Source organism: Triturus cristatus, chromosome 5_2 (genome assembly GCF_964204655.1).
Source record: "Triturus cristatus chromosome 5_2, aTriCri1.1, whole genome shotgun sequence".
NCBI lineage: Eukaryota > Metazoa > Chordata > Amphibia > Caudata > Salamandridae > Triturus > Triturus cristatus.
This window is the reverse complement of record NC_140588.1, coordinates 25,986,011-26,008,912: the sequence shown is the minus strand read 5'-3', so window position 1 is coordinate 26,008,912 and position 22,902 is coordinate 25,986,011. Positions and strand designations below refer to the sequence as shown.

The 22,902-nt window shown below is 43.8% G+C and overlaps 1 protein-coding gene across 1 annotated transcript in view; it reads right to left on the bottom strand.

Annotated features, from left to right (window-relative positions):
* ERP44 (endoplasmic reticulum protein 44) overlaps positions 1–22,902 on the bottom strand; it is a 557,683-nt gene that overhangs the window by 15,407 nt on the left and 519,374 nt on the right. Inside the window, exon 11 of the mRNA XM_085606779.1 lies at positions 17,138–17,240. Coding sequence (XP_085462905.1) covers positions 17,138–17,240 — 103 coding nt within the window. The remainder of the gene's footprint in view (positions 1–17,137; positions 17,241–22,902) is intronic.

Sequence of the window (22,902 nt, the reverse complement as noted above, 5' to 3'; positions counted from 1 at the left end):
GCCTTGATGGACGCAGCTGCCATAACCACAAATCGTTTACCAGTGCCATCTAGTTTTCTACCCTCCTTGTCTGGTAGAGCGGAACATGTAGCGGCTGGGTTTCTAGAGCACCTCTGCGCTGCTTACATGACCACTGATGCAGGTCTAGATGGCCAATTAGACATGCCGGAGACGATTCTGGAGCTTTATATTTTTTCTCTATTCTCGGAATTGATGCCGAAATAGAAGCTGGATTTTTCATAATTTTTTAAACCTTCCTCACATATGTAGCTCACCAATGGAATGGTCCAAATTGATTTCCTAGCCAAATCTTTGAAATCATATAAGAAACAGTCTGCCTGTTTCAAAGGAAGAGGTAGATTGAACCTCTTCGAGGCTCGCTCCAGTAACTTGCGGAACCTTCCAATGTCTTCCGGCGGAGAATTTGCTGGGGAAGGTGAAGGCGAAGGAGATGATGGAGCATTGTACTGATCTCATTTGTCACCCACAGGCTCTTTATCCTGTGTCAGCTCTCCCTCTTCTGGTTGTTCTTCCACATCACTCTCTATATAGTCATCCCTGATGGCTATCACTGTTGGAGGAAGTGTCTTCTGTGAGGCCTGTGGTGGCACTGCCTTCTCAGAAGAAGCTGCACTCTGCGTCTTACTCGGGGTGTTAGGTAAAGGAGAATTTGCTTCCGGAAAGCAATTGTAATAGTCCTGGATCATGTGTCTCAGATTCGTAACCAACAAGATTGGCTCTGAAACAGTATCTTCACTGGGAAGTGGAGCATTATCCTCCTCTTTCTCGTACTCATGATTGTCCTGAAAAGATTCGTACTTCTGTGATTTTGTTGGAGGACGATCTTTAAAAGAGAAATCATCTTGCAAATATTCAATTTTGTCTTGATACTCTTCCTCATCCGTGTCTTGGCATTTCACCTTGAGCTGAGAGGGACTATACGCAGGTCCAACAGAACCCTCCTCCTCCGATTCCTGCATTTCCAAAAGATGAGAAGGTGGTAGCAGCGAGATTTTGCTCCAAGATGCCAATTCTGAAGTAATTTTTCCTGAACCAAGTATTACGGATGACTTTTTTCTCTCCATCGACAAACCCGTCAACGGTGGAAACCTCTTTAGTGAAATGGTCATCGACGAGCTTTGTATATTTGGAGACTTGAATACCATCGTCGACGAGGTCATCCTCGAGGGATCTGCCGTCGACGATGTCATCGTCATGGCGGCCACCAATGAGGCCTTCGTCGTCTTCAAAGTTGAAGTTCCTGCCGTCGACGACTCCTCAGTGAAGATGAATGCGCTGCTCTCATCGATGAGTCTGCCGTCGACTGGGCCTTTTTCGCCACAGATTTTTTAGGAGGAGTGTGTGGCACTGATGAAGAAGACTTCCTAGAAAAGCCCTCAGGAGGCAGTAAATCTGGCACCTTGTCTTTGGTTTTACTGACTTTTGGTTTTTTAGTGTCAGCTTTAGTGACAGTAGGCTTTAGCTTTCTTTTTGAAGTAGAGTGAGCCTCTTCAGCGTCTGAACCAGACTCTGATCTGGATTTCTTCTTCTGTAGCCACAGAAGTAAACGTGCCTCTCTGTCTTTTAGTCTTGGCAGAGAAAGTCCTGAAATGCTTACACTCCTTGGGAACATGCTTGGGATTTAAACAATATAAACAATCTCTGTGTGGGTCCTCAGAAAACAGTCTAGCCTTCCCACAAGATCTGCAGTGTCCGAATAACCTCTTCTTAGAGCCCTCAAACATCTTCCCAAATTGAACAAACTAACAATATCTTTTTCCAGAGAATTCTGAGTTGAATTGAAAGGTCAAAGGTTCACCAGAGAGAAAAACTGAGCAGAGCTCAGGGAGACTCCTTCCTCACACGACGTGCAGATAAAAATCTGAGGTATGGTGGCTCTGCAGGGGATTGTGATCTCAGGGCTGGCGTCTCATTGGCTGACATTTGGACCATATAAAGATGGCGATGGGTTAACAAAGTATACTTACCTTTGTATTGGTTTACATGAATTTTTCTTTTATACTGCTATATACCTAATACCGTGAGACTCCCACCATGACGACGGGTAAGTTTCAAGCATGTGAATCTATGAAAGATTCAATGCTGGAGAATCACAGTCCTCCAAATGGAGCAGATTTGGATCCAGCACTGGATCCAAGGGGCCCGACTGGCGCCTAGGGCCGACCCGCCTGCGGAAATCCAGTGGGGCCACCTGCCGAACCCATGTGGCCTAAAGGCACACTAGAGGGTTCGGCCTGCCCAAAAATTAAGTGCATGGCCCTCAGACTTCACTGAGTTGGGAGGGGGTGTATGAAAGTGACCCTTTTTGCACTGTTGTCCCCACGTTTTGCCTGATGTTGATGCTCTTTGATCAAGTGTGCCTGGGGTTCCCGCCAACTAGGTACCCAGGGCCTATGCTGTTTCCCTAAATCTGTACTATTGCACACCTAAAGTGGCAACTCTCTAGCCACATGCAAGTCTCTTGTATCACATTTTTATTTTCAAATCACATTTATTTGATTTAGTTCTCTACTGAGAACAAATAAGATAATAAAACAAAATTACATTTATAATGTAGCAAAATTATGAACACTTATCCTAATACAAATTTTAAAAAGTTTTAAAAAATGTAAACAGATTGTAGCATACAAATTCATTGGGAGGTGATTTAAGAATGGAAATCAAACTGTACACTTGTAGAGTTACACTTTGTTTGAATTGGTTTTAAAAATCGCTTTCTGGTGACGACTATTATGGAGTTATGGCAAACAAACAAAATATGCATCAGATCTTGAAGTCCTCCTTTACAGAGGTCACGTAAGCTACTGGCATTAATGTTATTTGTCCATTTACAGGTGAAAGATTTGAGAGGAAGGATCCCAAACCAAAGTAGAATCATGCAACGCCGGGCGCCGTGTCTTTAAGTGAAAGAGAGATATTGTTGCCTTTGTTTGAATTCAGTTGACTTAGCATATATCTTATAACATTGCAGTTTTGTACAGTGCTGGAAATCCAGATTGTAGCTTATCCTTGGAGTCAAGTGTTTTAAAAAGAGTTTTAGATGTGCCGGGGTCCAGGTTTTCAACAGATCAATTGTACATTCTGACAACTTCAGTGCAAACATTAAGTTTCGATAAAAGACGTATTTTGAGGATCCGTCAAACATTTCCAGTTTTAGTAGAGCTCTTAGAGAACCTTGTTCAGCATTTAAGATGTTATACGCCCATGGAATAATACTAGTGATTCCTCTAGCGTATGTACTAGTTAGAGAAAACTCGAGGCGCAGGGCTTGCACAGGTACAGCTTGAGACATTTTGGTTAATTTCCGAAGAATCTTACTTTCTTTGAGTTGTATTGGATGCCATTGATTGATTGGAATGTGCTCAAGAGCGTATACAAGAACTGGAGGGATCTTGATACTAAAAACCTGTAAGAGGGTTGAAAAGTGCCTTTGCCCGGTAGAAGAGTATAATCTTTGGAGCGCCCTGGCGTGAACATCAGCTTTGTAGGCCAGGTGCTGGAGATAGGAATGATTTTTTAAGGTTTGAGAAAAAATACGACCTAAATAGATGTATTCATTCACTATTTCACTATAACGGTTATCCTAATAAGGTCCAGTTATAGTTTACGTTTCTTTTACTTCCTCGCAAAGGAACTATTTTTGTCTGTTATATTAGGGACCAAAAAAATGTGTTCTGCGTGCAAGTTCCTTTGGAGGCCGAATGGGCTAAGATCGAGGATAATCACATCATCTGAATACAACAAAGCATGAATTTTATGTAGTGATATTTTCGGAGGGAAATTAGGTATCTGCATAAAACAATCTGGGAGATCACTAAGGTAGAGGGGAAATACTAGAGGAGCTAAAAGACACCCTTGTCTAAGGCCATTCAATGTTTTAATTGGGGATGTGAGGCCCTTCTCTTGCCCCAATAATACCTGGCACCAAGTTTCGGAGTGGAGTGACAATTATATAGAATAGGTTATCCGGGATTCCCAATTTTTTTTAGCTTGCACCAGAGTGTTGGTCTGTCCACTCTGTCGAATGCTGTTGAGAAATCAACAAAGACAGAGTAGACGACCTGTGATTTCGAGAACACATATTTATCAATTATTGTTTGTAACATCGCAATATTATCAGTTACAGAATGTTTTTTGCGAAACCCAGCTTGGTTAAATAGAATTGATCCAGTTGAGAAGGCCCACTCTGAGTTGTTTCAATACACCGGCTGTGAAGATCTTTCCTGTCGCATCAAGCAGGGTGATCTGACGGTAGTTGCCGGGGGACAGTCGGGAGCCCTTCTTATAGATAGGGATAATTATACTTCCTTTCCAAGATTTGGGAATTTCGCCAGTGGCAAAACTATGGGAAAAGAGGGGGGCTAAAAACACACTCCACTCCTTTGGATTGGATTCTTTTGGAGCACCTTTATTGGAAGTTGATCTGTGTCCATTGCTGCAGATGTTATTGCATTTCTTATATGAAGTTCAATTTGAAATGGTGTTGGGGCGCGATCATCAAGAGTAGTAACCCAAATCTTGTCCGATGGTTGTATCATGATTTCTTTCCTCACGTTTATTTTGTATAAGTTTGCTAAATACACTTCCCATTCCCTTGAGGGGACTGGTGAGGCTTTTAAATCAAGTCTCTTGTAAAAGGTACCGTATGTACCAAGGGCACTATGACCAGGAAAGGCTGCAGCGCATATTGTGCCATCCTTAGTGGCCCTGTACCTTTACACACTTACACCCCCCCCCCCCCCCCCCATTGAAGGCTGAGTGTTTTGGTGCAGAACAAACTGAAGATTCAACATGGCACACATCCCTCTGTGCCATGCCTACAACCCACTGTCTATAGCATAAGTCAGCCAACCTTCTAGCTGGGAGCACTATGCCACTGGTGAGGGTACAGGTTATCGAGCCCTGTGTCCCTCAAGTGTCTAAGTCTACTCTTAGACAGTGTAAGTGCAGTAATGCCATAAAGAGTACATGGTCTAGGAGTTTGTCATTACAAATTTCACAACTCCATAATGGCTTTACTGAAAGCTGGTAAGTTTGATATCAAACTTTTTAGCTCATAAAAACCCACACTGATTCCAGTGTGGGATTTAAAGAAAAATGCACTCAGAGGGCATCTTAGAGATGCTCCCTGAAAAATGACTTGACTTTAGTGTCCTGGCTGAGTGGCTGCTTGCCAGCTGCCTCCACTAGACATGTTTCTAGACCCCTGGGTCGAGAGCCTGCCGCTTTTGGGTTCCTGAAACAAAGCACATCCTGGGTCGAGGTGCCAAGCCTCCTACCCCAGGATGGTCAGGGTCCATGAAGGGGAAGCTTCAAAGGCTTGCCGCCTTAGTGAGCTTCCCCAGCCAATTGCTGCTCCTAGCAACTGACCCCCACCGGTTCTGACCCCCACTTTGGGTGGGAGAATCGGTAGGAAAACCAAGATAGGAGGAGAGGTGTGCCCACCTTTGCCAACCCACCCCCTCAGGTTGGGGAGGAGAGGCAAAGCACAACTCTCAGTCTCCGCCATCTTAAAGATGGGTGGACCCAGCCAACCAGAGTGAGGCTTATGCCCCTTCCCACTGGAGGGTGGCATAATAGGGGGGTGTGCCCACCCCAAAGAAGGGACCCATTGGTCCCAACCTTTACCTACCTTATAACGCCCCTAAATTTTGTATTTAGGGGCAACCCTGACCCTTGCCTCCTCAGACAAGAAGAAACTAGAAGGAGGACTGAAGAGCTGTGCTTAAGGAAGAAGAGGAGAACACAAACTGACTTGGTCCCAGCCCTACCGGCCTGTCCTGACCTAGATCTGCTCCAGTGAAATCCTGGTGTGTCCTGCAGCCAGAAGCCTCCCAGAACCCGAAATACCTGCCCTGCCCTGCCTTCCCCAACCAGACCTTGTCTCCCGTGAGCACTTTATTTGCTCACCAACAGACTCTGGCTCCGGCCAAATCCGTGAGTCTGCACCACACTGCACCCGATGCCCATGGCATGAGTTCAAGTGGGCCAACACCATGAGGTGGTCTACCAGGCAATCCGGACCTGGGATCTGGTGATCCCTAACCTGCCTAGAGTCTCTCGTCGACGCCTTCAGCCCCTTGCTGGAGGATCTACCCAACCGAAGCCGGAAAAAAAGACCCAACGCCAAAAGACATCCCTGCACCCGATACCCCAAGGCCTTGGGTGGCCCAATTGATGGTGCCCTGCATCCCTCAACATCCAAACTTACCACTCCAATCGGTGGTCATCTCCAGAAGTTCTTCGGCCCCATTCCTGCAGTGTTTGTTGCAACCGGAGAATCCACATTGAAAACAGGGTACCAGACGCCAAAACAGCACCCGGCCGCCCCAGTGCTGCTGTGGGTACACCTTGGTGCTAAATCGGATCCCCTTTTGCCCTGAATTTAAGTCCAGGAGTTTTGCTCCCACAACCTTGTAGCCTGCTTGTGAACAGCCACCAACCGGAGGCCTCCTATCCCCCATTAGATAACACTGGGCCTCAGCACACTCCAACCGGCCCCTCTAGTTCCGTTGAGGGTGCTTTAAGAGTGCATCCTTGACCCTGGGGGAATCCTTGTTCTAACCCCAGAAATCCAACTCCCAATACCAAGTATTTACCTGTAAACCGATAACTTCATTTACTCCCATAGGATTGCATTGACCGCTTTTCTGAGAAAAATGTTTAAGTGTGGAGATGGGAAACTGTATGAAAACATAAGGAACTGTATGTTTACTAAAACGGATTTACTCACCTTTTATCTAGGAAATGTCCCAGTGTGATATCTAGGCATATCAAGTAGCAGCGTACCCTGCTAGGGTCCGTCCCCTTCAGCACAGCAAAAGCCCCTATGTCCAGGGGTAGTTAAAAATGATTCACCTTAGGTCAAGTTCAGATGTACTCTATTTATTATATCAAGGCAATATTCAATTTGCATCTGCCTAGTCAAACATCAAATTAATTCAGTAAATCATAATTTTCTCATAAGGATTGTCATCCAAGGAAATTCAACTGATTTATCCCATCCCAATGCATTTCAGGCCGTGGCCCTTCGCCAGGGGATATCAATTCTGTGAAAACACATAACATATGACAATCCATGAGGAAACCAATCTCTGTATCTTGGGCTGTCTCCCAAACCCACGGAGTGAAGCGGCCAAATAACGGATTCTCAAGTAGTAGTGCAAACATAAAAGTGACTCCAAACTCATGCACCTGAGTGGATCAGAATGTAACATGATCTCCGTGATCGTCCCTTAAAGTTCGAGAACAAAAGTAGTCACTCTGACCTCATCCAGAGGTTGACAACGACTAACTGTGGCGAACTTCGCTTTAGCAGCCAGTTGTTGAGGTATGGGAATAGAGAAACTTACGACCTCTGATAGGCAGCAACTATCTGCATCCTTTTGGTGAACACCTGAGGTCGATGAGCAGCACAGAAAACGGTCTATCTTGAACCGCAGGTAACACCTGTGGGACCACAGGACAGGTATATAAATATACGCGTCCTGCAAGCCCAAGGACACCATCTAGCCTCCAGGAAACAAACTATCTGAGATAACACAAGCATTTTGAATTTGTCCTTCAGCAGGAAGGCTTTCTAGGCCACATGGTCCAGACAGGTCTGCGGCCGGGCCTATTTTCAAGAAGGGAATAACACCCCTGTCTTTTTCAGAGTCCGGTACCTTTTCTATGGCACCCCGGAGAGCAACAGGCATACCACCTGTAGCAGGATGGACAGATGCTCTTCCCAAGTTTGTTCTGGTGTGAGAGGAATACTGGGAGGGGAGAAGAGAAAGGAAATGCCGTAGCCATTTTGGCCAATCTGTAAAATCCATCTGTACGACAAAATGTATCTTCAACCAAGGAGCAAATAAAGGATACTGCAGCGCACTGGTTGGGCATGCGCAGCGAAGGGCAAACTAAAGTGTTTTGTTGGCCGTTGTATCAGGGGAAGCGAAGTTGGAGGATTAGTGCTCATGCTGGCCAGTACACGGTCTGTAATTTCCACATATCTAAAGGACTTGGCTGCCTGCTGCATCTTTTAGCACTGAATACTGCCTCTGCTTATAAACCAGCTGTGTGGAATAGCCCCTACATTTTCATAATTGGTGGGGAAACTGTTTGGCAGGGGTCAACAGCCCTAAGAAATGAGCTTCAACTATGCTATCTTCAAAATATTGCAAAGCATAGTAAGCTTTCTCTCCAAAGAGGAGAAACCCATCACAGGGCATATCCATTAGAGATGCCAATGCAGCACTGGAAAATCTGGATTTCATCCAGGCGTGAAGCATAATGTTAGTACAGAGTGCCTTGCCAATGTGGTGTGTGGTATTCAAGCCTGCGTGGATGATGTACTTTGCCACATCCTGCCTTTCAAAGCCTCCCTAAGGCCCAATTGGAGCACTGGCAAAATCTTGCAGGCCAGGTTTTAAAGGGCAGATGTATATTAGCCCAAGAGACCAACTGCATTTAAAGATCTCAGGGTCATGCTGGCGGAAGTCAAAATATGTTTGCCAAAGGCATCAATCCTTATTGATTCTCTATCCGGAGGATTAGTCAGAAATTACTAAGGATTCAACTTACTGGTCGTGTCCTGTAAGATTAGACCCTTCAGAGTAGGGTACTTGGTGAGAATATCCAGGGCATTGGGTTTCAGCCTATGTCACCTGCTGGCTAACAGATGGGCAAGAACATGGTTTTGACCTAGAAACCATTGGAGTAACTATGAGGATGTTAATAAATGGGAACAAGGGCACAGATGTTGTAAAGCCAAAGCTGCAAAAATGCTGTCAAAACATTAATTTTAGTCTCAATAGACTGCAGCTGTAATTCTAGTACTTCAGTTGCCTTCTGAGCCCCCACTGCACATGAGGCAAGACATCTCCATCATCATTGGTATCCTGAGAGATACCCTGATCTAGCACGGCATCAGACCGAACCAAAAAGACAATTTAACCTCTGCTGATAGTTAGGATGCAGTAGAGGCACTGGGTTAGAGTGTGGCTGCATGACAACTGATTGCACTTTTGTAATTTCATAACATGACCTCTGTTGAGTTTGAGCCAATGTCAGTTCAGGGTCTGGTATGGTTCTCAGTACCGACTATCATCCGGCAACAATGGTGTTGATACCGGCATCTGGCACTGGTGTGGATCTTTGGGTATGAGAGGAAGTCTGTACCATAGTAGATACATGCTGGGTAATGGGTCAGCACACCACAGGAAGCTGGAAGATTTGCAGCATGGTCTTATTGAAAGCTGCTATCTACAGCAGGGTTGATGATGGCATGTGCAACTCAGGGAGCATCAGGACCAACTAAGGAATCAGTTCCATGTCCGGTGAACTAGATAAGGAGTGTGACTTAGATCCTGACACTCTCAACACTTCTCTTTGGAGTCAGAGTGTGGAATTGTGTTGAATCCCACTACGCTTTCTTATGCTTGCACTTGGTCTTACCTAATTATTTTGAGAGGGAAGAAGAGCAGTTACAGGAACGGCTCCATTACTGAGAGCAACATCAGCGTGAAGGCAACAATTTTTTGTGCTTGGTGGTATACAACTTCACCTTCCTGTCACGAATCGGCTTTGACACATTTTCACATGACTCTGTGATGCGATGTGTCCAGAGTCCAAGCACCAAAGGCGCACCTCATGTGGGCCTGTGATTCACATTTGCTTTCTGCAGTCATGGCATGTCTTGAATCCTGTTCTTTTAGTTATTGACATTGTTCCCCAGCACAAAATTCTCCTTATCCAGTCTAGCGTCTGGCTGATATTTCAAGGTGACGAATCTAAGGTATGGATCCGTGGCTAACTTATCTATTGCAAATCACTATTATTCTTAAAGGATTTTTGATGTGAAAATCTCCAGGATTTTCTTTTTAACCTAACAAACGATTTCAGTTAGTCTGGAGATGCCTAGTATAGGCACCCCCTCATGGTTACTCTCCAATGAGGCCCCTGGTGTCTTCCACTCCAAAGTTGCAAATATTTAGCCAACATTAACTCAACAGCAGTTTCCTTATCTTAATTTCGGGACACTGATGTTCCCATTTGAAAACTCTTGTCTCTCTTCATAATGAAGCAAAAGTGATTTACTAAATTACCCATTTTTCACTTGAAGCCTAAACTTAGTGTGAAGTAGAAATCACACAGTATCAAAGCTTGTAAATAAATGTTATAGTGGTACCAGACCTGTTAAAAATCATAGTAGTCTCTGGAATAATGAAGTCTTCCTCTGAGCCCACCATTTCAGACAAGTAAAGACTTATTTACCACTTACCTGCTACTGCACAGGTGCCTGAGAACACCTAGCTCACAAAGTAAAAGGATCTTTGTCTTTATATGGATGGCTGTGGTTAATTCAAGCATTCCATCCATAAGGTTTCTGCTTCTCTTAATGTAGCTGGCAGCAGTGTCTCACTGATTGAAGGAAACTGACCTATGGTAACTGCACCAACTTGAATTTGTCTATATATAGTCGTGTGAGGTCAAGCTAGTGGCAAGCAACCTAGCCCCTATTGCCATACCTTCACCTCTGAGGTTTCAGATGCTCCACAGTGATCTTCGCCGTCATCTGTCTTTATAATGTATCTTGGTCAGTCCAGGGCTGTCATGACTTAGTCACCTCAGTTCCACGTTCATGTGGATGTGGCAAGATCCAGATAACTTCAGTTTGGGTGTGGTCTGGGTGAGACAGCTGCAGGACTTAAAACTTATTTTTATTTGTTTGTGATTCAGTAGAAACTCCTTGCTAAAAATGAACTTGGATAAATGGAAATTCAAGGTGGAGAAATAAATAAAAATATATATGAATGGAAAATCAAGGTCTGGTCCAATGGCTTCTCAACTTGGTTATGTACACCACCTTCTACAGGCTTTGACCCTACAATGTCACAACTGACTCCTAGATAGACTATAGTAACTTGTAAGTTTGGGATTCTCAGACAAGTGAAAAAGGCAGCAGCAGCAGTTTTAGAAGAAAAGGAAAATAAAGTTGAGTTGCCATCTGTTCCTGAAACAATTGTGATCAAATGATTGTATTTTTGTCAAGTTCAGTGTTGAGAAACACGGTTTAGAAAAAATTGAATGCAAACAAGGAACGGCTAGTGGCCGGATCCCCAGGTTCTGTGATATTCTGAAGGAAAAATAGATGAGCTATAAAATCTTTTTTTTTCTCTCCAGAGTTTTATATTGCGCAAACTTGACCCGAAGATATCGGCTATCAGAGCGCTTTACATGAGCACTAGTTACGTTACACAAGGACACATTTATTTTTGCTGCCCAGAATCACAGGATGTTTCCCGTCATTGCCGAGACTCGAACCCGGTTCCCCAGATTTGAGGTAGACGCCCTAGCCGTTAGGCCACATCCTCTCCCCATTTGGTTGACTGCAAATGAAATTAACCAAAATAACTGGAGCAGGAAGAGGATAAACCTAGAAGAAGCAGGGCATTCGGCAATGAAGGCAGCACAGGAGATGAATGTGATACAGTAGGTCACATTTCTGTTGTCAAATGGCGAAGCCATGCAGTTTATATCAATTTTCATTCAATGTGTCTGAATGCACAGATAATGTGCTGCAAAAGGCTCTGCTCGTGGTAGTGAAGGGGAGCTGAAATGGATCCTTGATGGATCTCACGGATGCTTATGTTCACCGCACAGCGACAGGCGCAGGTAAGGGTGTGGTTGGGGAAGTCAGCGCTACCAAATCTCGTGCCGAATGGCGCACCCCCCCCCCCCCCCACCCCTTGCTATGCCACTGCGAGGGAAACATAAATATCAGAAATTACACCCATTTGAGCAACAAGAAACTCTAAGAAAATCTTAAAACTGCTGCAAAGCACCTGAAACAGAAGGGTTCTAACTGACATGACAGACTGAACTTATATCAGATACAAGCCAGGCATTTTGGCATTGCCAATCCTAACTAACAGTATCACGACCACAGTCCTGCCTAACACCATAACAAACTGCAAACTCTGAATGACCACTTGACTTACCATAGGCTAGCCTTTAAAATGCTGCAGACATTACCAGGTGCTTCATAAATTGCTGCTTTCACACTCCGCTGTTGGGCAGGCTGCTGTGTCTGTCTCAGTTCTGCAGCCAGTCTTTTTCTTACAAGAACCCAGTTATCGACACTGAGATCAGACCTCTGGCAGAGGAGCTAAGAAGTGGTCGACGGGGTACGGCTGGCTGGTGGTTGCAATTTAAAACTTGTGCCCTCCGTCGTCCTTTGCGACCAAGGTCCGGAGGACAGGAGGCAAGTAGTAGACATTTTTGTCAACAACCATGATCTCTGATGGGCTCCCGCAATAGCAGGGATGTTAATATCAAAAAGCAACCCATCCGACTACAAAGCATGAATTATGAAACATAGCACCCTAAGAGCACAATGTTTGTGCAACCCTTGGCCTGCACCTAGTGCATATTGTAATGCGGTGTGCAGCTAGCAAGAAAACGTGTATGGAACAACAGAGCACATCTTTCAGATTTTACAAGGCCTGGATTAGTTTACCAACTCCTACTTGACATAAAACATTGATTTTAAAAATTGTGCAATTGTCATTCTTCAAAAGGCAGGCTGGTTCTCATGAACTTAGACTCAGCAAAACTTATCTGCTCATCTCTGGACTCCACATGAACCACAATCTTTTTGATCATCCAAACCTCACACAGACGAGTGATGTAATGCTGGCTTTAAATAATTCTGTTAAAACCACATGGCTATGTCCTATGAAAAAAACAGTTTTTGAGAAGAGTACTAACGGCTACAGCATGACCATACAAATTAATATGTAAATATGGAAAATTATGTGGAAGCTGAAGAGCGCACTCAGAATTGTACCCATTTGTTAACGGCATCTGAAATAGTGAAAATCAACATGAGCTGCCCAGGTTACTTCGACGTCAGAGCTAGACAGGTGATTCTCTTTATTGAGAGTTGTTGGAGGTGCTCTCTTTGCTAATAAACACCTTACATGCTTTTAGCGTGACCGAACAAAGGATTGTCCGTACAGCAACTACTCCTGTTTCAAGGAGGGTCAGTCTGCAGGGGACTAGCCGACCCGCCAACAGAATGAATCAAGACGGATTTGGGAAAAAATACCAGCCTGCGTGGAGGTCGTGTAAAATGGAGACTGAACGGGCCAGTTTGACTTGACCAGTTGAGGGGCTGTGGCATAGTGAGTGGCTGGAGGCAAGTGCTACAAGAAAAAAATACAAAGCTGCCACCCACCAATCCCGTGTCTGCTACCTATGCTGAGACCGTCATCTCCTGCGTGTTTACAGGATGGTGCCTATGCTGGAAAATAGAGAGACAACAAGCTCTCCATATTCGCCACATGCCATGCTGGCTGGCAAAGTTATAATGTTTCACATTCTCGTTGAATACAAAACCGGTAACGAAAAGGGTCTAATGGATGTTTTAAAGACCTGCGCGGATTAATCACCACTCTATATATGACAAAACACAAAATCCAAGGGTCTCATTAAGCGCACAGACAGTGCACTAAGCGCACTAAGCACAACAACAGGGAAAAAAAGACAAGCTAAGGAAGTCCTATTTAAGAGGACGGAATCCCATCACCCATCGAAGTGGCATGCTTCATCATCTGGGATCTCCTCTTGGCTGCAAGCCTAGTGCAGTCAAGGAACTACAACTCCTTGCACATGTTAGGAGGAGCTTGCAGATGTTTTAGTGCGATCCAGTGGCTAGATCTCCTAGATCAATGGAGCATGAAAACAATGTGAGTGAAAATGTGGTCTGATAAAATTTGCGAGCGCGCTGGTAAAAACATAAGAGGGTCTACATGTTTCAACCAATCGTGATCATGTATTGATCATGGCCTTCCTCAGGACCTAGTTATTACTACTACTGCAAACAAAATAGGCGTGAGTGAATAATTTCACGGAAAATACAAATATTATTAGAACGATACATCCAACTTTCACCTGTGTAATACTTATTGTAGGCACTACAGGGGCATTGGGTAGGCACCAGTAAGCCTTTGGGAGGACTGCTCCTGGTAACAACTCCGGGCATGAGGCAACGCTCTATCCGTCGCTACCTCGGACTGGCATCCGGTTGTGACGAGACGAAAGTTGGTTGTATCATTCCAATAATATTTGTATTTTCCGTGAAATTATTCACATGTAGACCCTCTTATTTTTTGACCACCGCGCTTACACTGTTTTTTAACCCTTGACACCACGAGATATCTAACAAGCATTGGCATAGCCAATAGGTCTCGCCTTTTAAAAAGTGTTTAGCCATGCAACAGTCAATGCTGTTGTACCAATGATATTGTGCTGCAAAACTAAATACTTATAAGGTCCCAAGGGCGAGACCTATTGGCTATGCCAATGCTTATTATGTATTTCAACCGCTGCGACTACATTGTCAAGTTAAATATAGGGGGCACACATTTCTGGTCAGAAAGAACATCATCTTTAAATTGTCACTAAGGCAGTGGGGGTGAGCGATATGTGAAACGAGGAACACTATAATGTATATTGTATGTCTTAAACATGAGGGCATGCACTCTCTCAAAAGGGAAAACTTGGGACCTGTGAGCTACAGGCACTGCCATTCTTCTTCTAAGTGTAAAACTATGAATAGTTTCGGCACACGAGTCAGGTGTAAATAGCATGGCAGCTTTCATTGCGCACACAGGCCAACAATCCTGTTACTCTGGCAACCGGGAGCGGCTGCAACGTCACTTCCTCCGTGGAAGCTCTGCCAGGGTTCGCGTGCTGTCTCTACTGCTGCGCACGTGGCAGCCGTGCACGAACCCAACTGAAGAGGAGGCTGCGATGCAGGAGGGCTCATGGAGGCGAGCACAGAGGATGGCCGCTGCAAGTGCCAGAGCGGTGCCTCCAGCTGCCACGAGAAGAGCCAGGGTTTGATCACTACCAAGTTCGTCACCCTGTTGCAGGAAGCTAAGGACGGCGTTCTCCTTGGATAGGTGTCCTACATGTGCAGGGGTCTAAGAGCGCTGCATTCCCCATTCGTATGTGTTTGGTGGTGGGGTGCAGTCTTAGGGAGACCAACTTTTTTCCACATGTGGCACGGTTAGGAGAGAGTGGCAGAGAATGAGACACCCGAAAATTGATGGTTCTCATCTCGAGTCTCGCCGTTTGTCCACGGTGATTGAACATGTCAGTCATTCGTGGATCTGAACCTTTGCTCTCTTCGCGAGGTGCCCTTCTCAATCTGTTGAGGCCCCAAGTAGGCGGAATGTTTTTGTAGGGTTCCCATGAGAGTCACGTCCTTAAAATATAATCAGTTATATTGAGGTGAGATGTCGAGCTTGTAGCAAGCACAGCATGCCTTTACTCAAATGTGCAGTGAGTGGTCCATGGAAAAGATCAAGAGTGAAAGAACTCACCATAACTCAAGACAAGCCTGGTAGTTGTGTGCGCGCGCTAAAATATATTTTTTTTTTAAAAAGCACGCTACGGCCTACTGCCGTATAGAGAGGGGGGGGAGGGGTTTGGAGGCCAGCAGAGTGACGCGATCTGTGGTGGGGGAGGGAATTGAAGCGCAAGCAAGCAAGGCGGAGAGAGGCAGCAAGGCTTAATGAGCCTTGACAGAAACCCACATGGCGGGTGCACGCATGTGTGAACGCAAGCTTGAGGCCAGCAAAAGCCTCTGGTAGCACTTCCAAAAAGCCACTCACTAAATTTCTCGCAGAGCAGCGCATGTACTGGCTCAGCGAGACCTAATAAACTTTTTTTTGCTCTTGGTAGCCAATTTTAACTTTTCACTTCACACACTGCATAACGCATTTTCATTCACATTGTTTTTATGCTCCGTTGATCTTAGGAGATCTAGCCACTGGATCGCACTAAAACATCCGCGAGCCCCTCCTAACACTAACAAGGAGTTGTAGCTCCTTGGCTGCACTAGGCTCGCAGCCAAGAGGAGATCACAGATGATGAAGCATGCCACTTTGGTGTGTGATGGGATGTAGTCCTCTTAAATAGGACTTCCTTAGCTTGTCTTTTTTCCCCCGTTTTGCTTAGTGCAGGTCTGTGCGCTTAATGAGACCCACGGATTTTGTGTTTTGTCACATTCACGTTGCTCAGAGTGTCTGACCATGAGACCACATGGTCGAGCTACAGAGGCCGCTCACTGGCTCGCAAAGTACCCGAGTAAAACCACAGAGACTTAGCACTACATTTAAGAGAGAATATCATACAGGGCAAGCCCAACATGTTTTGATTAGTAAGAGGCACAGACAAAGCAAGCAAATTAGTGTGCTGTCTGGAAAGCCGCTTGGTTAAATATGCAGCTCAGGTTGACAGCATTAGCACACAGGGCACCTCATCTCGGGTGGTGATCAGGGGAGCTATAAATGCGTAACTAATGCATTTTAGTGCTGTGATGTGGACATCAGCACTACAAGCGTTAGTCTAAGCCCTGATGTGTGGTACTTGGCAGGGCTGCAGAGATAGTATTACTTTTAGTGACATCAATGATGTGTACCTCTCTACATGTGCAGAGTGAACTCCAAAGCAGTGTTCTGCATGTATTCAAGCCCATCATTAGCCTTTACAAACTCCAGTACTGATTACCGGCAAAGGGTCCCTTAATACCCAAAGTTTGGGTCGCTTACATTTTTATCTTAAACTGTGTCTATGCTCAATAAGCAGGAAACCACTTCCAGCTATCTGTACACAGATTCACAAATCAGTTGAACAATGCCCTTGGAGGTTCATAAGCACAACACACTGCCTTCTCATAACCCAACCCTACATAATGCACGACTAAAAGAACAGTTCACCCTAATCTTTTATATATCACGCTATATAAATCCATGCAAAAATCTTGGATAACACTTAGGCGGTGACCCCTTTAAAAGTCAAAATTACATTTTGGCGCTCACGATGGTTAAAAAAACTGACTCACTAACCAAATTCTACTGAAGCACGTTAACAGTTCAAGTCTATCAGTACTACATACACATTTAATTTTTAGAGATTAGTGGATTAAGAAAAGTTAACTGACAATAGCATTCACATTGAGAAAGACAATTAACGCTCCTCTATATGTAGGCCGACTTTCTTCCCTTAACTTTAACCACCATGCAATCTAAATGACCACCTAATCATAGAACGCACAACGTACCTGCCCAGGAGCTACATCAGTTGGGTCCGGACCATGATGAAATTCTCTGTGCAATTTTCCAGAGTGTAAATCTAACACAAATTGTTTGAGTTTACCAGGTATTCTGAAATCAAAACATTTGTTTAAGAGACCATTTGATCAGACATTCTTTCATTATTTAGAGAAACAAAAAAAAAGTCAAATAATAAACCATACATTTAAATCTAGTAGAAAACTGTTTATAAAAAGTATATAATACAAAGACAAGTTTGTGCTGTATCAATTCAATACCAACACCTTCTGTCTAAAACATTAGGTGTTCTATGAAATTTATAAAACACTACAATTAATCAATCTTACTTTATCACTTAAATATACATTCTTGTCCATATTCAAAAACGGACTCACCTACACAAGTTCAAAAATATTATCGCAATCATCGCGGCCATCTTGGAATATCGGAGAACTCATTGAATATCCCATATATTTTCGACACATTAAATAACAGTTAATATTATAACCGTCAAAAAAGCAACGTTTGGTGTGTTATTCCTCAATATTAGAAACGTAATTTGCACATTGTGCCTGCTTTTGAAATTTACGTAACCAATAATCACATGAACATGATATTTCGGGTAGCATATATGTAAATCCCACAAATCTGGAAATAGGTAATGACGTTAAGACAAATATTACATTAAGGCATTATTTAAGATTCCATCTTTATCGCGCAATATATACAGCGCGTTAAGTTTCCTGAAGCCGGCAGATTAATTGATATGCTAAAGTTGTGTTGGTCAGCATTGGTTAATAAAGATATAATATCCAAACCTACATTCTCTCCTCCCAAGTGGGCATTGACAAATCATTTACCAGCTTACACCGCCCTAAGGTACTCTCGTTTAGCATATCAATGAATCTGTATATTTAAACATGGTGGATTTGTGTTTATACGAGCGTGATCAAGCCGTAAAGGTGAAACGCGTCGTTTTTTACTTGCTGAATAAATTAACTGCATCCAACCTGGGTGTCCGAGTGTGTCCTGATAATTCGGGGACTTGTGGAATGTATATTATATTATATTATATTATATATATTCACTGAAAAAACCATAGGTTTCACACACGTTATAGTTAGGAATTAGCATTTAAAAAACCTTGCAAATTCACTTAAAAAGCCATAGGTTTCACACATGTTATAGTTAGCTGGACATTTCACTCGTGAAAAACCATTGAAATTCCCCCGTTATAGTTAGTGCAGGCAACTATAACTCACGCGACCGCAATCCTCTGCTGATGACGTCAGATATTACATCACTGTATTTAGACACTTATTTACCCATGTCTTCTTCCATTAATTTTTAGCTATACATATATTACAAATATTTTTTTTTCAGAAAGACATATGTCATCAGTGATGTAATATCTGACGTCATCAGCAGAGGATTGCGGTCGCGTGAGTTATAGTTGCCTGCACTAACTATAACGGGGGAATTTCAATGGTTTTTCACGAGTGAAATGTCCAGCTAACTATAACATGTGTGAAACCTAAGGTTTTTTAAGTGAATTTGCAAGGTTTTTTAAATGCTAATTCCTAACTATAACGCGTGTGAAACCTATGGTTTTTTCAGTGAATGTGTACGGTTTTTTAAATGCTAAGTTATGTATTTTTTTTTTTTAGGGTTTTTCACCGTGCGCGTACCGTAGGCGCACGGTGCGCTTCGCCCACGTTATGCAGTTTGCGGAATTTTTCCGTTTCTACCGTATGCGCGCGCTACGCGTACTCCGTGATTTTTCGCAAAAAAATTAAAGGACATTTTGGCCCTTGGGGGTCCTTCTGGGGCCCCCTGACAAAGGCTAGGGGGTCAGGAACTGTCCACCCTGACCCTTTTCACGTTCTCCACCTTTGTTTTTCACCCCCTCAGACTGCGAGAGACAAAATGGCGGCCGACACTTCCTGGTTTCGACCGATTCGAATGTTTACTAAGCTCTAACAACCAATCAGAAACGCGCTCGCTCACGGCAGCGTGCGCGTACGGTAAGTTTTACCGTACGTGCACGCTTATAGATATATGCTTTTAAATGCTATTTTCTCAGGAAATACTGAACAGATTTACACCAGACCTGCAAAAGGCACATCCCTGATCTGAGGACTACCTCTCTGCCAAATTTCAAGTAATTCTGTTCAGCCGTTCGGGCTGTAGCTTGGACTAAAGGTCCTATGGAAAAATGCATGGGGAAAACGCGTTTTGGGACCCCCCCTTTTTCTCAGCCCCAGCTTGACGAATCCCCCCGAGACTTTCAGGGTAGGAGCAGAGCGCCCCACCTATTTTGATAATTTCGCGATGATTCGTCAATCGACGCCAAAGTAATTCGAAATAGAATGTTGCGGATTACCTATGGAAACACGGACCTAACAATAACTATCTACTGGCGACCGCCAGTAGATAATATATATATAAAGTTGAAAAGTTAGTATGCACGGGGATTAGGTGCAACGCCAACAAGCTAAAAATCGCTAAGTATCAACCACCAGAGGGAAATAATTGCGGGACTAAAGGTGAATACTTCACAAACCAGCATGCCTTACTCAAGCCTAACGAGGAGTCCACCAGGGGGCAAACATTTAAAAACGAGCAATCGGTGACAGTCTACCTTTCAGCCTCCAGATGCTACTGGTTTCCTTTGAAAAAGGTCAATGCTGACCGAAATGCATCAGGAATAAATAGGCCAGCGCCAGCGCTTTGAAAAGAAATAAATTGGTTTTACTTCACCTAATGTGTGCGGCTCACTCCCTTCTCCGTGTGAGAGGACTGTTCTTATGTTTTCACGGCGTGGTCCTGCCGAGAGCAACGCACCACCAGGAAAAAGAGCGCCAACAACTGCCTGAAATTGGACCCGGTTTGAAGTTCTGCGGAAGCAACAAGGGCAGTGGCAGCCGCCAGGGACTGAACCCTGGTTATGGCCCGCAGCAACTTGAAAGTTAGTATGCACGGGGATTAGGTGCAACGCCAACAAGCTAAAAATCGCTAAGCATCACCAACCAGAGGGAAATAATTGTGGGACTAAAGGTGAATACTTCACAAACCAGCATGCCTCACTCAAGCCTAACGAGGAGTCCACCAGGGGGCAAACACTTAAAAACGAGCAATCGGTGACAGTCTACCTTTCAGCCTCCAGATGCTACTTGTTTCCTTTGAAAAAGGTCAATGCTGACCGAAATGCATCAGGAATAAATATGCCAGCGCCAGCGCTTTGAAAAGAAATAAATTGGTTTTACTTCACCTAATGTGTGCGGCTCACTCCCTTCTCCGTGTGAGGACTGTTCTTATATATATATATATATATATATATATATATATATATATATATATACACACACACACACATTACCTACTGGCGGTCGCCAGTAGGTAGTTATAGTTAGGACCACGTTTCCATAGGAAATCCGCAACATTCTATTTTGAATAACTTTGGCGCCGGTCGACGAATCCTCGCGAATTTCTCAAAATAGGTGGGGCGCTACGCTCCGCTCCTACCCTGAAAGTCTCGGGGGGATCCGTCAAGCGGGGGCTGAGATAAAAGGGGGGTCCCAAAACGCGTTTTTCCCATGCATTTTTCCATAGGACCTTTAGAACGAGCTACAGCCCGAACGGCTGAACAGAATTACTCAAAATTTGGCAGAGAGGTAGTCCCTAGGTCAAGGAAGTGCCTTTTGTAGGTTTGGTGTAAATCTGTTCAGTAGATTCTGAGAAAATAGCCTTTAAATCAATATATATATCTGAGCCCGCTTACGGTACGCTTACCGTACGCTTACGGTAAGCGTACGGTGGCGTGCGCGAGCGCGATTCTGATTGGCTCTTAGATCTTAGTAAACATTCGAATCGGTCGAAACCAGGAAGCGGCGGCCGCCATTTTGTGTATTTCACTCTGAAAAAAAAGAGTGAAAACAAGGAAAGGGGGCAATGAGGAGAGTTACAGACCCCCTAACATTTGTAAGGGGGTCAAAGAGGGACAGAAAAGTACAAAAAAAACATTTATTGATTTTAAAAAAAATCACGGGGTACGCGTACGGTAAGCTTACGGTAAGCGTACGGTAAAAAAAAAATAAAAAAAAAAAAATGAAAAGCAGATTTAAGAGTTTAGATATTAGGGAGCTCTAAAAAGAGCTGTTGTGTTTATGAAGTCATTTTTTAAGTGGTACCTACAAGTAAGTACCGATGCAGAGTCTAAGGTTCAAGAGGAAGACTCTGTTCCCTTCTTCATTGAAGTGTACACCATCTCCTCTATAAATGTCTTGCATGTCATAACGCAAGTTGTTGTGGTAAATGGCACCCATACCATAGTCACGGAGGAAAGCAGAAACAGATTTGTTGACGTGCTTTCTTGCTTTGTCAATCTGTGGACAGAAATGATTGGACCAGTTCCATTTTTGCCTTTGGCATATGTTGGAAAACACAAAGGCAGTTTTAGGGAAAAGTGTAAACAGTTGTGCAAAGGTGTCCTTCATAAGCATTTCCAGACCTACCCCAGTCAAAGTGCCTAGGTCATTGCCACCACAGTGCACTATTATGAGGTCAGGGTGTTGGATTTGAATGAAGGATTTCACCAATGGCATCAATTGGTGCCACTTTAACCCTCTCTGACCAATCCATTTAATGTCTACATTTGGCAAAGCAAGGTCTCTCACCATACCTGTTTTCTCTGCAAACTTTTCACTCCAGAAGACATAGCTGTGCCCTACAATCCACACTGTGAACATCTTCAAAGGAGAACTGGATGCACTCAGGAGGTGTCTTTCAGTAGAATGGCAATATGAAAAGAAAGACAGTTTGGAAATGGAGGCATACATATTTTTTACAAAACAAAAAGAACTGATTGGCTGTTTCATACCATTCTAGAATAAAAACTAGGCTGTATGTGTAAATTAATAGAAGCATGTTTTGTATTGGTAAAAAAAAATGTGTAACCAAAGAACAGTACTATGGATTTGCTGTTAGGTTTGAAAAGTCAAGCACTCTTGCTCTGTGGAATTGAAACATTGTTTGGCGAACTTCTGACCTAACTCAACACAGCAGTGTTCCATGAGCTGTTGCTATGGTAACAGGCAGAAGTCAAGTTGGGGGAAGGGTACTAGGCAGAAGTCAAGTTGGGGGAAGGGTACTTTTGGAAAAGGGTTGGTTTTCAACCAATAGAAATGTGTGATTACATTTGAAAAAAAGGGGGAAGCACTGAGATTTGAAACTTACAAGTATATGTGTGGAAAAATAGAGGGAAAGTTTGCCATTATCTGGTTCTGCTGAGAGGAGAGAGGTGAACACAACAGAGATCCTGGCTCTGATAATCTGCTGTTTGAGTGTCACATTTCTTTCACAACTAACTAATTTTAAAGGTGAGTTTACAGTTTGAGAGGGGATGTATGTGGTAACTTAAGAAATGAATAATAGAAATGGAAATTGTTTTTGTTGTAGTTACACATGGTGGTTTCATAATGTGTCAGTCTGTAAAAGTGATTTTCACTTGCCCCGAAAAAAAAAAGAGCAGTAAGTGTGCTTTCAAATTGGCAAAGAAATTTCGTTTTGGGACTAATGTGAAAACATGACTCTGTGTGCAAAGAGGAATTATAGGCAGAGATTTATTGCGTCTTGCTCTGGTGATTTCACAGTTGCATTAGATGGAAAGGGGGAGCGAATTTTTGGGGGAAGAAGCAGAGTCTTAGCACACACCCATGTGCTTGCCATGTATAGTCATGCACAGTATTTACAAGCGAGTGGGGTTTTGAGGTTT